The 15,989-nt window shown below is 44.0% G+C and overlaps 1 protein-coding gene across 4 annotated transcripts in view; it reads left to right on the plus strand.

The window, feature by feature from the left end:
- The window catches only part of DNAH9 (dynein axonemal heavy chain 9), a 396,459-nt gene that overhangs the window by 60,531 nt on the left and 319,939 nt on the right, over window positions 1-15,989 (plus strand). For all 4 annotated transcript variants that reach the window (XM_075071725.1, XM_032803600.2, XM_032803609.2 and 1 more), the window contains 6 exons: window positions 1,059-1,255; window positions 1,353-1,777; window positions 2,533-2,755; window positions 5,804-5,970; window positions 11,809-12,679; window positions 14,281-14,411. In XM_075071725.1, coding sequence (XP_074927826.1) covers window positions 1,059-1,255; window positions 1,353-1,777; window positions 2,533-2,755; window positions 5,804-5,970; window positions 11,809-12,679; window positions 14,281-14,411 — 2,014 coding nt within the window. The remainder of the gene's footprint in view (window positions 1-1,058; window positions 1,256-1,352; window positions 1,778-2,532; window positions 2,756-5,803; window positions 5,971-11,808; window positions 12,680-14,280; window positions 14,412-15,989) is intronic.

Here is a 15,989-nt window from a genome sequence, read left to right on the forward strand (position 1 = left end):
TGGAACTTTTTGCCAGAGGATGTTGTGAAGGTCAAGACACTAATAAGGTTCAAAAAAGAACTAGATAAGTTCCTGGAGGATAGGTCCGTCAATGGCTATTAGCCAGGATGGGCAGGGATGGTGTCCCTAGCCTCTGTTTGCCAGAAGCTGGGAATTGGCAACAGGAGATGGATCACTTGATGATTACCTGTTCTGTTCATTCCCTCTGGGGCACCTGGCATTGGCCACTGTTGGACCCGTGGTTGCTCTTGAACCCTATCTGGTGTGGGGTTTGTCACATACCTGACAACATAATGTTTCTTTCCACCCATTCCAGACAGATGTTTCAGAAGTGACTCATTCTGTTCTCTGGCGTGATTGATTGATCTGTAAAGACTCCTACCAGTGTCTTCTCCTGGGGTTTGGTAGTTAGCATATAGATCAATACGCACTCAGAAGCCTGTGGTTCTGAGTTGTCAATGACTCCAAACCAGGTAATGGTCTGTAATGTAGCATGCCGCCCCCCGCATCTCTTGTGCTCACTCTTCCCTTTCTGAACAGGTTATAAGCAGAGATTCTAACATTCCAATCCTACAAATTATCCCATGTGAATGGAATGGCTGCTCCTCCCTGTGTGCGTCCTGCAGGACTGGGCAAAATTGTTCAGACTAATAGTTTATCCGCTGAACAACGCAGATTCAGGTCAACCAAAATGATTTGTGAAACACAGGCTGGATTTGGCAAATTGTTTCATGCGAGAAAAATGATTTTTTTGTTAAAAGTATCAGCCTAGATTAATTTAAAAAAAAGAAAAAAGCTCGTTTGTCTGTTTAAATGTTTTGTTTGACCCAAAATGAAATATATGTGGTTTTTCATTTTAGCAAGAAAATGGAAAAAATTCTGTTTTGACTCAATCCAAATTGAAAATTCTTTCAGATTTTTCTGTTTGGTCACAGAACTGACAAATCAATTATTCATTCAGCTCTAGTGTCCCTTGGGTGAGGGGTGTGGTGATGGAGTAGAGTCACTTCTTGTCTTACCCAAGCCCAGACCCCATCATCTCTTTTACTCTCTGTCAGATTCTAAGGCAGCCCTGGCTCCCCTGTTTGAGGTGCGGCTGGATCTGGTGATCCCTGATTTGGTATTCCATCCCTCGCTGGATCTTGGTGCTAACGATGGCTTCTATGACATGGTCGAAGGACTCCTCAATGACATCTACCGGATCTCGTCCCTGGTGCCCAGGCTGGCTGAGCACAGTGTTTTCCCTCACTATCAGGTCTCTTGCCCCAGTGCATGTTCTCCTATTGCACAGCAATGTGGAAAGTGTGCTCTGGATCATCATCCACTCACAAAGCCTCTCTGTCATTTCCCAGGCTGATATGGAGGACATGGGTGACTTAGCTGACATGCGCCACAGCCTTCTGGAGCGTGTTCAGAACACGATGTCAATCTGCAGTGATTACCGCAACTCCTTCGACCACTACTCTTACCTCTATGGGGATGACAGGAAGGAATTCATACGCCAGTTCCTGTTGTATGGGCACGTCCTGACTGCAGCAGAAATTGAAGCCCATGCGGACAATGGAGTCCCAGAGAGCCCACCTACATTACAGCAGTTCAGGGAGCAAATTGACTCCTACGAGAGAATCTATGATGAAGTCAACCGCCTGGAACCAGTGAACATCTTTGACAGTTGGATGAAAATCGATGCTCGGCCCTTCAAAGCATCCCTGCTGAATGTCATCAAACGGTGGAGCCTGATGTTTAAACAGCATCTCGTTGATCATGTGACACACAGGTAACAAAGGCTTATCTGCCCCATCTCCATTGGGTTCCATCCAGGTGATTACACTGGGATTTGTTTTCTCTGTCCACCTCATCCAAGAGTGCTATAACCTGGCAGGGGTGCCTGCCTCTCCAATCGCTGCGCACTCCACCAGGGCACAGGCCTCTTTAGCAGCTTTCCTGGCTCAGGTTCCTATCCAGGATATATGCAGGGCAGTGACATGGTCCTCCATACACACTCTCACTGTACATTATGCGATTACATAACAGGCCAGAGACAACACGGCCTTGGTAGAGCAGTACTCCAATCAGAGGACAATTCCGACCCTGCCTCCTGAACTTGGGCTTGTGATTCGCCTGACTGGAATTGACATGAACCAGCACTCGAAGAAGAAAAAACGGTTACTCACCTTCTTGTAACTGTTGTTCTTTGAGTCGTGTTGTTCGTGTCCATTCCAGTACCCGCTCTCCTACCCCTCTGTCGGAGTACCCAGCAAGAAGGAACTGTGTGTGGGGGGGTCAGGGAGTGGGGGTTGGGTCGGCAGGGCCCTATGTTGGGCGCTATGAAGGCACGACTCCAGGGGGCACCCAGGCCGATCCTATGGATACTGCTAGGGGAAAAATCTTCTGGCTGTCTTGCGTGCAGCACGTGCACACCTGGTTAAAATGGACAGGAACAACACATCTTGAACAACAGTTACGAGAAGGTGAGTAACCATTTTATATAAACTGCTCTCACTGAGTGTTTTCTTGTTTTGTATTATTTAGCTTGGCTGATCTTGAAGAATTTATAAAAAATGCTGATAGAGGTTTGAACAAAGAGGTTGAAAAAGGAGATTATGATGGTTTGGTGGAGATTATGGGTCACCTTATGGCTGTTAAAGAAAGACAGAGCAGCACGGATGAGATGTTTGAACCCCTGAAGCAAACAATTGAGCTACTGAAGATATATGAGCAAGAACTTACAGATGAAGTGTATAAGCAGCTAGAGGTTGGTGAAAACTTATGCCCAATACACAAAACCGCAAAATATTAGGCACCTAAAAAGAAAGTGATCAGTGTATATTAATAAATGTTAAGTACCCAGGTTCAGTAATCAATAGGCCTCAGTGGGCAGATTATTTTGATAGCCGAGTGGCAGAACATCTATTGTGGATGTGCCATCACAGCTCCTTAGATAAAACTACATCAAGATTGTCAATGACAGCAGAGATTTAGCCCATTGTTATGTGTGAATGATGTAGTGCCCCTCCCCAGATGGACAGCACACGCTCTATAAGAACAGAACGCATGTTCAGGTAGATCTGTTAACTATTTTATGGAGTGTTTAGGGTGTTAGTGCTTGGATGCAACCTCATGTGATGAGTGTCCCTAAGCCTCTGACTCTCAGATGCTGGGACTGGACAACACGGGATGAGTCACTCAGTAATTGCCCCGATCTGTTCATTTCCTATGAAGCATCTGGCATTCACCACCATCAGAAGACAGGGTATTGGGCTGGATGGACCATTGGTCTGACCCAGTGTGGCGATTCTTATGTTCTTGTTACAAAGGGTAGTCCCTTGTTTAGGGCACTAACCTAAGAGTCAGGAGACTGGCATTCAATTCCTACCTCTGCCGCACGATTCCTATGTGACCTTGGGCAAACCACCTTGGCATTAGGCAGTGGGTGCTTTTGAAAATCTAACTAGGCACCAAGCTGCATCTTTTGGTGCCTACATACCTTTAAAAGTCTGGCCTTTAGTCTCAGGGCCTCAGTTCCCTCTGTGTCGTCCTTCATGTTGTGAGGCAAAGTATATTAAGGTGTGAGGTGCTCAGTTACAAGGGTAATGGGGGCATGGGAAATATTTTAGATCCTGTTAAAATGGAAAAAATACAAAATTAGAGGCTTATTACAAAGTCCAGTTGTTAAATATTCCTGGGGCCCCGGTGCAGGTGTTTAGGCTAAAGCCGACCTTCCTCACAAAGTTCCTTTGTGGAAGGAGGATTTCAGTTAAGCATTATAGGTGGAGTTTTATTGGGTGTGACAGTTGCCTTACCTTGGGAATTCCTTGGATTTTAGTGCTTCTGATTTTGTAAGTAAATTTGAGCAACTAAATTTTTTGCAGGGGAGTTAAAACACCAAGGCTATCCTTAGGAGTAGAACTGGGGAAGCATTTTTTCTGGCCAGCAACATGTCAGCTCCATGAAGTTACTTAGAAACCCAGTCAGTATCTTTACTTCCACATACAGCGAGAGAAATAGAGGCAAATAAGGTCCTTTATATAATGCTCTCTTCTACTATCTTGAGGAAACTAGATCTTATGCTTTTTGGTGGATGAACAGTCCATATAAATGGATAGAGTCTAATTGAAGGGGAGACAGACAGCTGTTTCTGATAAAGAAGTGGACTGAAGCTCTGCTTGAATTTTGCCTTTTTCTTGCTACTTTCACCCTTGCGGTTTCAGCTGGGAAAGGAAGTGGAAAGAGCGAAGTATCCTCATAAGAGATGGAACTCTTCAAGGATCCTCTCAGAGCTGAAAGTAGGAAGTATTGGGACTGCTGTGGTGGCAGGGCCAACACTTCCAGCAGGTGACCCTAGGTGGTCGCCTAGGGCAGCAGGATGTGGGGGGTGGCATTTCGCTGCCCTCGGTGCAATTTTGGCGGCGATTCCTCTGGATGGGAAGAATAGCTGCCGCGGAAATGCAGCCGAGAAACAGGGCCTCCCAGAGGGGCTTCTTCGGCGGAAATTTGGCAGCGGGTCCTTCACTCACTCCAGGACCCGCCGCCGAAGTGCTCCAAAGACCTGGAGCGGAAGGACCCCTGCCGCCCAGAACGCAGCTTCAGAGGAGGAGCTGCTGCCGATTACTGAGGAGGAGCGCTGCTGCCTAGGGCGGCAAAAACTCTGGCGCCACTCCTGTGTGGTGGGCAAGCCAGCTGCCAGGAGATTTTCCCATTTGGAAGGTCTGGGTAACTATCCAGACTGAATGCAACTTCTGAACACGTCGAGTTTCATCCCAGACTTTTTTTTCTCTCCTGGCAAGCACTGGCGACTTTCAGTTACTCTTCTGACCCAAGTGAACAGGCAGAAAAACAAGCTGAAAAGTTTCTTTTGTTACAGACTGTGAATGGTCTAGGGGAAGAAACCACTCTTCTGAGAGCACTGGTAGGGAAGAGGGGAATTGAAATATGTGGAGGACTCAGGTCACAATGCTGATCTGTATGCTGGCTGAGGCTCTGACCTGTAGTTTTTAATGAAAGACAAAGGAAGTCCCTTCCCAGGACAAATACACAGCTTATGAAAAGCCTGCCCTGTGAAGCTTCTTTCCTTGACACCTAAATGAAAGTATCTTGGACTTCAGAGGTTCTGAGCATACACAACTTCCAGTGATGTTCATGGGAGCTCTGAAAATTGGGCCATTTTTATTTAGATGGTAACATTAAGTACCCAAGTTAGAAATGTTACCCTAGGAACCTCTCCGGACAGGTCCTTTGACTATAAACACCTTCCCCTTTTCCTTTCTAAGAGGGGATGGGACAGCATCTATTATAGAACCATGCAGTCTTAAATTTTAACTGAGTTGAAAAGGTCAGCTTACTTGTTGAGCCCATCTTCCTGCTTCCATCCACTCTCAGCGGATGCACAAGAGCCAGCTGGACTTTCAATCAGGATTAGTATTTTTTGTACCCTAGGAGCAAGATTTTTTGTACATCAGCCTTCATATACCCTAGGAAAGAGATTTAGGGTCACCTCAGTCGGGGTTGTCCACATTCCATAGGATTCTGGGGTGTGCAGAAAATGTGGCAGGACATTTCAAGAGGGAAGAGGGTTTACACCTTCAAAAGGGGTAAAAATCTTCATTTATCTTCAAAGTTGAAAATTAATTCCCTGTTTTACCCCCAGTCATGTGTTTGCACTTTATATCATGGCAAAAACCTCTCGATTGTGTAAGAGAGAAAAGCTGGTATTTTTCCAGCATGGGACTGTCCATAAACAAGTCAGATACATGTTACGTCAAGTGGCACATACCGTTGGCCAACATTTAATGCTTGCTTGCAGGAGCTTCCAGAAAAATGGAACAATATAAAGAAGCTGGCGATAACTGTGAAACAGCAAGTGGCTTCTTTGCAGGCAAATGAAGTGACAGTTATTCGCAAGAACTGTGCAGCATTTGATGTGGAACAGCAGAAATTCAGAGAGAGATTTCGCAAAGAAGCACCATTCAGGTACAGACTAATTATAGCACTACAGCAGTAAGGGAGAAAAGGGCTTACTAGATCATTTGTGCTCTGCTAGGCATATTGTCTAACATCCACTTATCTTTCCCAATTGGTCAAAAGGCTGGGTATAATATCTGATACGGCATTTTTCTGGGGCCTCTATGATGTAGTGGGTAGGGAGTGGATTCAGCAAGAGCAAAGTTAAAATTTTCAAACGTGCCTAAGTCCCATTTTCAAAAGTGACTTAGGTGCATGAGAGCCTAAGCGTGACCAAAAGTGTCTAAGGCCCAGATTTTTAAAGCTCTTTGGGTGCCTCACTCCCATTGATTTCCGTGGGAGATAGGTCCAGGTTGTAAGAAGTCTCTGAGTGCCTAAGTCTCTTTTGAAAGTGAGACTTAGGATTTCAACTGACTTAGGCACTTTTGACATTTTTGCATTGGGTCTTTTATGTGTCTAACTATAAGCACCCTAAAATGACCAAACCCTTCTCATAGTCCCATGATTCCAGGATTGTGCATAGACAATAACCCAGGACAAAGAACCATTCCATGCATCCCCAGGACTCAGAGTCCAGGGCTGTCATCAGAGCGTTGCAGGATGGAAAAGCATTCCAGGTACAGACTTGCAGATGATCAGTGTTAAATACCTGGGGTTGCCAGTGTCGCCAGTGTAACCTGTTTATCACAATGGTTTTGATGTTGTGCTGACATATCACAACAAAGTACTGTCATGCTGTGTCAGAGTATCATAGAATCATAGAAATGTATGGTTGAAAGAGACCTTGAGAGGTCATCTAGTCCATTCCCTTCACTGAGGCAGGACCACTAAAGGCTCTGAAGCAAAGCAAACTGTCATGGGAAGAGGGAAGGTCCTCTCATGGATCAGTAACTGGTTAAAAGATGGGAGACAAAGGGTAGGAATAAATAGTCAGTTTTCAGAAAGGAATGAGTTAAACAGTGGGGTCGCTCCAAGGATCTGTATTGAAACCTGTGCTGTTCAATGTATTCATAAATGATATGGAAAAGAGAGTGAACAGTGAAGTGCAAAGGTTGCAGATGTTACAAAATTATTCAAGATAGTTAAGTCCAACACTGACTGCAGAGAGTTAATAGTCTGTTTTCCAAGCTGAACAGTCCCAATCTTTTTAATTCCCCCATATATGGAAGCTGTTTCATACCCATAGTCGTTTTTGTTGCCAATTCTAATATATCTTTTTGAGATGGGGCAGCCAAAACTGCATGCAGTATTCAAAGTGTGGGAGTACTTTGGCTTTATATAGTGGCATTATATTTTCTGTCTTATTATATATCCCTTTCCTAATGGTTCCTAACATTTTGCTAGCTTTTCTGACTGCTGCTGCACATTGAACAGATGTTTTCAGAGACCTATCCATGATGACTCCAAGATCTTTTTCTTGAGTGATAACAGCCAATTTAGACCCATCATTTTGTTTGTATTGTTGGGATTATTTTCCCCCAATATGCGTTACTTTGCATTTACTGTATCAACATTGAATTTCATCTCCCATTTTCTTGCCCCATCACCTAGTTTCATGAGATCCCTTTGCAGCTCTTCAAAGTCAGCTTTGACTTAATTATTTTGGGTAATTTTGTATCACCTGCAAACTTTGTCACCTCACTATTTACCCCTTTTTCCAGATTATTTATGAATATGTTGAATAGCACTGGTCCCAGTACAGATCCTTGGGGGGACACCGTTATTTACCTCTCTTCGCTGTGAAAACTGCCCACTTATTCCTGCCCTTTGTTTCCTACCCTTTAACCAACTTCTGATCCATGAGAGGGCTTTCCCTCTTGTCCAATGACTGACTCCTTTCCTTGCTTAAGAGCCTTTGGTGAGAGACTTTGTCAAAGGCTTTCTGAAAGTCCAAGTACATTGTAGCAACTGGATCTATCTTGTTCACATGTTTGTTGACACTCTCAAAGAATTCTAATAGATTGTGAGGCATGATTTCCCTTTACAAAAGTTGCACTATAGTTACAACCAGCTTCCCTGGTACTGAAGTTAGGCTTATAGGCCTATAATTGCCAGGATTGCCTCTGGAGTCTTTTTTTAAAAAATTTGGCATGAGTTTAGCTATCCACCAGTCATCTGGTACAGAGGCTGATTTAAGCAATAGTTACAATGATATGGAAAAAGTGGATACAGAAATGTTATTTACCCTTTCCCATAATATGAAAAATGGGTCACCTAATGAAATTAATAGGTGGCAAGTTTAATACAAATGAGGAAATACTTTTTCACACAATATACAATTAACCTATGGAGCTCACTGCCATGGGATGTGAAGGCCAAAAGTATAACTGGGTTCAAAAAAGAATTTGACAAGTTCACAGAGGTTGGGTCTTTCAATGGCTGTTGGCCAAGATGGTCAGGAATGTAACATTGTACTTGAAGCAAACCTAAACCTCAGACTTCCAGAAGCCAGGAAGGTAAGACAGAGATGGGTGTCCATAATTTCAGCTTTAGTTCATAGCTCAGAATACACATTTAATACATAGGTTACACATGAATATCAATGATCAATGTGGTGTTAGTTTTTAAGTGATACTTCACAAGGCATATTTTCCACAAAGATTATTACAATAATGTGTGGGATGTGAATACAGGGGTGCTTTTTGTTACAATATTGTCCTTTTTTGCAACTGCATCCCATTACTGGCTCTCATTCAATGTGTGATCTGTGGTAACCCCAGATATTTTTCAGCAGTACTAACACTTAGCCATTTGTTCCCCATTTAGTAGTTGTGAGTTTAATTTTTCCTTCCTAAGCACAGTGCTTCCTTCTTTTCTTTATTGAATTTAATCTTGTTGATTTCAGAATACATCTCTAATTTATCAAAGTCATTTTGAATTCTCATCCTGCCCTCCAAAGTGCTTGCAACCCCTTCCATCTTGGTGTCATCCACACATTTTCTACTCTAAAGTCCATTAGAAGAAGTCATGGTTGAAAATATTGAATAGTAAGTGACCCAGGACAGACCCTTGTGAGACCCCAATAGCTATGTCTTCCCAGTCTGACAGCGAACCATTGATAAATACTTTTTGAGTTTGTTTTTTCAACTACTTGTACACTTAATTTAGACCATATTTCCCTAGTTTTCTTATGAGAATGTTATGTGGGACTGTATCAAAAGCCTTATTAAAATCAAGATATGTTACAATTATAGCTTCTCCCCTACCCACTAGGCCAGTAACCCTGTCAAAAAAGGCAATTAGGTTGGTCTGGCATGATTTGTTCTTGAAAAATCCATGTTGGCTTTTACTTACCCTATTATCCTCTAGGTGTTTATAAACTAATTTTTTGTTTAATAATGTATTGCAGTATCTTTCCAGGTATTGAAGTCAGGTTGATTAGTCTATAATTTCCTGTGTCCTCATTGTTCTGCCTTTTTAAAGACAGGTACTTTGTTTGACTTTCTCTAGTTCTCTGTGACTTCGTCAGTTCTCCATGAGTTCTCAGAGATAATTGCTCATGGTTACAAAATGATTTTGGCTAGTTCCTTAAATACCTTAAAGTGAATTTTGTCAGGCCCTACTGACTTGACTAAATCTAACTCATCTAAATATTCTTTAACTTCTTCTATCCCTGATCTGCCTTGTGTTCCTCCCTGCCCTGTTAATATTGTGCTAAGCATCTGGTCACAATTAACCCTTTTAGTGATCATTGAATCAAAATAGACATTAAACAGCTCAGCCTTCTTAGTGTTATCTATTATTAGCTCTGTTTCCCCACTAAGTAGAGTACCTACACTTTTTTTAAGGTCATAAGAACAGCCATACTGGGTCAAACCAATGGTCCAGCTAGCCCAGTATCCTGTCTTCCAACAGTGGCCGGTGTCAGATGTTTCAGAGGGAATGAACAGAACAGGGCAAATTTATCTAGTGATCCATCCTGTCATCCATTCTTAGCTTCTGGCAGTCAGAGGTCTAGGGACACCCAGAGTATGGGATTGTTCTTCATTTTTCTCTTGCTCTTAGTGTACTTATAGAGCCTCTTCTTAGTGCCTCTTATGTCCCTTGCTAGGTGTACCTCATTTTGTGGCGTTGCCTTTCTGATTTTATCCTTATATGCTTGCACTCTTCTTTGTACTCACCATTAGCAATTTCTCCATGCTTCCTCTTTTTGTAGGCTTCCATTTTGATTTTCAGGTCATTAAAGAGTTCCTGATGGAGCCATATTAACCTCCTACTGTTCATCGTCTCTTTCCTTTGCATCAGCATAGTTTGCTGTTGTGCCTTTAATAATGTCTCTCTGAGAAACTGCCAGCTCTCTTGAACTCCTTTTTCCCTTAGATTTTCTTCCTATGGGACCTTACCTACCAGTTCTCCGAATTTGTTAGTCTGCTTTGCTGAAGTCCATTGTTCTTATTCTGCTGCTCTCACTCCTTCTTTTCTTTAGACTCATGAAATCTATCATTTTATGATCACTTTCTACCAAGTTCCCTTTCACCTTCAGATTCACAACCAATACATGCCTGTTGATCAAAATCAAGTCTAATATATCTTCCCCCCCGGTTGCATCCTCCACCATCTGAGGCAAGAAGTCGTCCTTGATACAGTCCAAGAACTTATTGGACATTTTGTGTTTTCCAGATTACTCTTTCTGTGGATGTCTGGGTAGTTCAAGTGCCCCTTACTACTAGGTATACTGCTGTTATTTGTTGTGGGATACACAGTACCCCCATAGCCAGGATGGTGGCAGTGCTGAGACCTAGAGAGACTGCTCTAAGTGCTTCTACGTCCCCAGACTATGCCAGGATAGCCCCTAGTGTAAATGAAACGTATGTTAACAGAAGGAGGAGTTGTGCTGGTGTAGGAACAACACCTCCCTGAATGACACGAGTGATGTTGGCAGAAGCACTCTTCAGTCAGCACAGCTGCATCTACACAGTTGTTCTTTTTTGCTGGTATAGCTGTGTCAGCTAGGGGGATGGCATGATTTATTGCACCCCTAGCCACTTGCATAACTTTGTAGTGTAGACCTGCTCCCTGTCTCCAGCAGAGCAGCTTTGAACCTGGAGTGAGGCTTTCCCAGGCTCCAGGTCCAAGCATTGTTTTAACCTTTTCCTGATGCTTCCTGCACTGAACATCGAATAAAGAACATTCTTCCAATAGTTGTACGGTTTTTATATCCAGAGGCCTGCTTGGCCAGAAACACACAGACTTATGAAAGGAAATGCTCTTAGAAACCTTGTGTAAATGAATGAGAGTTCCCTTCGAGCTGTGTTCTCCCTCCTCAGTGAAAGTGACTCTCCTTTAAAGTGCACTACTTTGCACTCATGTAGCAGTGTGATAAAATACATTCATAAAATCCCCCCTGTGTACATGAGAGAGGAATAACTCTAGTCCACTGAACTGGGCTCCCTTGCAAGCTTCTGTAAATGTCACTCTCTGGAGGTTGGGGTAGAATCAGCTGTGTTGACTAGATCGGCTGTAATGGCCCTTCAGTAGGTGAGCCACTTAGCATTTTGAGTTGTCTTGGCATTCGCTCGTACCTTGGGCTGACAGTGAGCATGTGAATCTGGGGCACAAAGAGAAAAAATGGTTTTTTGTTTCCTTTTTAAAAGTATCAGTGTTTCTGGCAATTTTACCTCCCATTTAGCCATTATTTAACATGTAACTCCATTTTAGTAGAGACTACAGGCAGAAAGATGACTATGCTCTGAAGAAGAGAATGAGGGTACAAATGAGACAAATGGCATCAGTTCTGCAATGTGGAATAACCATTAGAGCATATGTCTCTTGTACAACACTCTTTGCATTATATTTTATTTGAAGTGCTTATAATCTTACTTATGAAGTATGAAAATTGCTTTATAGGTTTGACACTGAAAATCCTTACCTAATGCTGGATGCAAACCACATTGAGATAAAACAAATGGAGTCAACCATGGCCTCACTTTATGAATCAGCTAGTTTGTTTGAAGTCAATGTTCCAGATTATAAACAGCTAAAGCAATGCAGGAAGGAAGTTTGTCTTCTCAAGGAACTCTGGGATATGATCTCTGTGGTGACATCTAGCATGAATGACTGGCAGACCACGAAATGGAAGGATATTAATGTGGAAAACATGGACCTTGAATGCAAAAAGTTTGCAAAGAATATTCGGAACCTGGATAAAGAAATGAGGGTGTGGGATGCATTTGCTGGGCTGGACAACAGGGTGAAGAACATCCTGACATCTTTGAGGGCTGTGGCGGAGCTTCAGAATCCTGCCATCAGGGAAAGGCACTGGAACCAGTTGATGCAGGCAACAGCTGTGACATTCACCATGGACACAGAGACCACACTGGCTGACCTCCTGACACTCAACCTGCATAACTTTGAGGATGAGGTTGGGGGCATAGTGGATAAAGCAGTTAAGGAAATGAGCATGGAGAAAGTCTTGAAAGAGATAAAAAGTACTTGGAGCAGCATGGAATTCCAGTATGAACTGCATCCCCGGACAAACGTCCCTCTGCTGAAATCTGATGAGGAGCTCATTGAAACTTTAGAAGACAACCAGGTGCAGCTGCAGAATCTGATGACATCCAAGTATATTGCCTTCTTCTTAGAGGAAGTGTCTGGATGGCAGAAGAAGCTGTCCACAGCAGACTCAATCATTTCTATCTGGTTTGAAGTGCAGCGGACATGGACTCACCTGGAGAGCATATTCATTGGCTCAGAAGATATCCGGGCACAGCTTCCTGAGGTAAACAGCAGAATGACAGAAGTCATGTTCTCAGTCAGAAAGGAATGTGGGACAACCTCCATTATCCCAACTAAAGCTGTCTGAAATGCAGCAAATCCTTCGATGGCTACTTGTCACACTGGAAATTCCCTCAGGTGCCTGGGCTTATTCAGCATCCTCAGGACGTTTGGATAAGGGAGGTTGTGCTTTGTCTCTTTCTTGGGTTATCCCAGGAGGCTGAAAGCCCTCATTGATCTCCCCTCTCCCCTGTACGCAGCATATACAGAGTTTGTTATTGTAGGGCTGCTGGCATTGTTTATCGTAGGATTGGCCTGGTTGTGCTGGCAGAGGAAATACAGATCATTGTGCGGAATTTGCCAGTATAAAGTATGGGCCAACCAGCCCTGACAGTATCCCTGTAAAAGTGTTTAACAGAGAGCTGGGCCAGCCATTCCACTGCTTATTCTCTGAAAAGCAGAACAAATTAATTATACCAGCATTTCACTCTCCTTTGGTAGCCTGTAGAGGAAAATCCAAATTACTGTTGGTTTCCTGTCCTATTATTGATCCATGCAAATGCAAGTATATGGGGAAATATCCAGGATCCAGCCGAACTGCACTCCCCCAGTGTAGACAGTTTAGAGCTCAGCTCTGTGTGTGCCAATGTGTCAGGTGTAAAATTCACCTTTGCACTCTGCTAGACTGGTTTCTGTGTGCAGGGCCAGTCCCCTGTTATAAGCGTGAGCAGCCCTGAGCATTGCTCTGACTTACACCAGCTACCAGCAGACACGAGAGGTTGAAACCACAATTGAGGGTGAGAGCACTTTGGCCGGGGTGGGATGTCTGTGTGCAGCTTGCTGTACGTGCTCTGTGCAGACAACCACCGTTCAGGCCCTTTTCACCAGCATTAAAGGCAAATCAGTGCTTTTGGTTTTGTTTACAAAGAAAGCTCTGAGCATTTCATCTAGTGGTTGGGGTGGAATCCTGACCCCTTTGAAGTCCAGGGGTGGTTGTGATTCACCGTTGACTTCAGCGAGGCCAGGATTTTGAATGTGGCTTTATCTATTCTTCACTGAAGTCCACTAGAAGCACATGAGCCTTGCTAAGGGGAGAACTTCTCTGTAAGTGAAGTGGGAGTGCTCACGAGGGACTAGATCTCTTCACTCTTCAGCAGAGGCTGGGAAATGATCATCCTGGGCTGGAAGCAAAGTCTCCTGAGGTCTGTTGTCTATCATGGTGCATGGCACTAACTATGCAGAGTAGGCAAATCCTGCCTCTGTGGCCAGGGAAACATGGATGGATTCCAGCGTCTACTAGAGGGGATATCGGGTCCTCAGGAACCCCTACACAGGATATGGGCCATATTAGGGATCAGCCACTAACTGATCCATCTGCACCCTTCCTAGATGGGGTGGGAGGAATGTAATGGGTCACGGTGCCTGCTCCAGCCATTGGGATGGAGAAGCCTCTATGAAATGGTGCCAAGGCTGCTCTGTGGGATTCCTCCTACCCAGCACCTGCCCTGCCTGCTGGGGTGGGGCTGTGGCCAGATGATGGAGTCTTTTCAGTAAAGAAATGAGTGTTTGACTGGGTGGCTGTAGCTTCTCTCTTGCCATTTGTAGGACTCCAAGCGCTTTGAAGGAATTGATGTTGATTTTAAAGAACTGGCCTATGATGCGGAGAAAACACCGAATGTTGTTGAGGCTACTAACAAGCCAGGTCTTTATGAACAACTGGAGGATATTCAGAGCAGGTGAGTGACACTTTGGGAATTTTGAGGGACACTGCAATTAGCTGCGATAAGTTTACTTACTGTGTTCTCAGATGTCTCTACTGGGTGGCGGCAGGGCCGGTGCTTCCATTTAGGCGACCAAACCAGGATTTGGGAGGGCGGCATTTTGCGGCCCTCGGTGGCAATTTGGCGGCGGGGGGTCCTTCCATGCTCCGGGTCTTCGGTGGCAAGTCTGCGGCGGGTCCTTCACTCGCTCTGGGACCCGCTGCTGAAGTGCCCTGAAGACCGGGAGTGCGGAAGGACCCCCCCGCCGCAGAATTGCCGCCGACCAGGAGCACGGAAGGACGCCCTCCGCCGCAGAATTGCCGCCGACTAGGAGCGCGGAAGGATCCCTGCCTAGGGCGCCAAAAACCCTAGTGCCGCTCCTGGGTGGCGGTGGCCATCTCTGTTCAGCCAGTCACAACAACACTAAATTTTATTTAGACTTTGTGTTTGTGATCCACCAATCTGTAACCCAACACCTGTTATTGCAATGCAGGCTGAGAAGTTCTGTATACAGAATTCCAGACAGTCAAAACATAAGGTGCTGAGTGCAATGTGAGCTCACCCACCTCACATGTACATTATGTATATATAGAGCAGTGTAAAAAGTCCTAAAAAGTACAAACCATTTGTAGCATAGCTGTGTCAATGTTCTTCTGAGACCTTTAATTATGGTATGTTTAAATTCAGTCCCTCAGTGCTGCAGAGGTAGCCTTGCCACATGACAGTGCTAGGTGCTTTGAGAAATGCCCTGTTGCACTGAGACAGATAAATAAACATGTTTCAGTTACTATGTTTGCTAATTTGACTGGGAAGTGCACATTAAAAACTCAGTGTGAAGACTGTTTTGATCAGTAATATTCCACTACTAACAACATTTTAATTTAAAACAAACCTTTCAGTTATACCAGGCCCATATTCCTCACTGACAAGTAGTTAAGTGCTGTCTGTGAAATTTATAATTTTAGCCATTTGTAGTTTTGAGTGCAGAAAAGTCACAAGATTTAAACTGGAAGTTTGGGATCTCATAAACTCAAACAGCTGAACAGATTTAGGTCAGACCAAGCTTGAGAAATTTCATCCCAACATGAACATGGTTGTGGGAGTTGTGAGTAGTTGCAGAAGGCTGGGTAAGACTGCAGGAATCTTCTCAACGAATCTCTCTGAGGGCTTTATATTTCTGCCCATCACCATAGTATCTGGGAACCTTCCACATAAAATCAGTAACACTGCATATGTCCCTAGTGAATTGCCTGGAGTTTGTAGCCTTGTCTATGCTACAGCCACCTAAGTGGCACAGCTACAGCACTCCCGCTGAACTGCGATAGTGAGACGCTTTGTGCATCGACAGAAGGGGTTTTTCCATCGACATAGGCAATCCACCTGTTCTAGAAGTGGTAGCTAGGTCAACGGAAGAATCTTTCCTTGACTAAGGTCTATCTCGGGGCCTAAGTTGTCCTAACTAATTAAGTGTGCAAAATTTTTCTCAGCCTTGAGTGATGTAGCTAGGGCAAAGTAAATTTTAGGTGTAGACAAGGCCTCTGTCACTTCTTACTT

This window comes from Chelonoidis abingdonii, chromosome 13 (genome assembly GCF_003597395.2).
Source record: "Chelonoidis abingdonii isolate Lonesome George chromosome 13, CheloAbing_2.0, whole genome shotgun sequence".
NCBI classification, from domain to species: domain Eukaryota; kingdom Metazoa; phylum Chordata; order Testudines; family Testudinidae; genus Chelonoidis; species Chelonoidis abingdonii.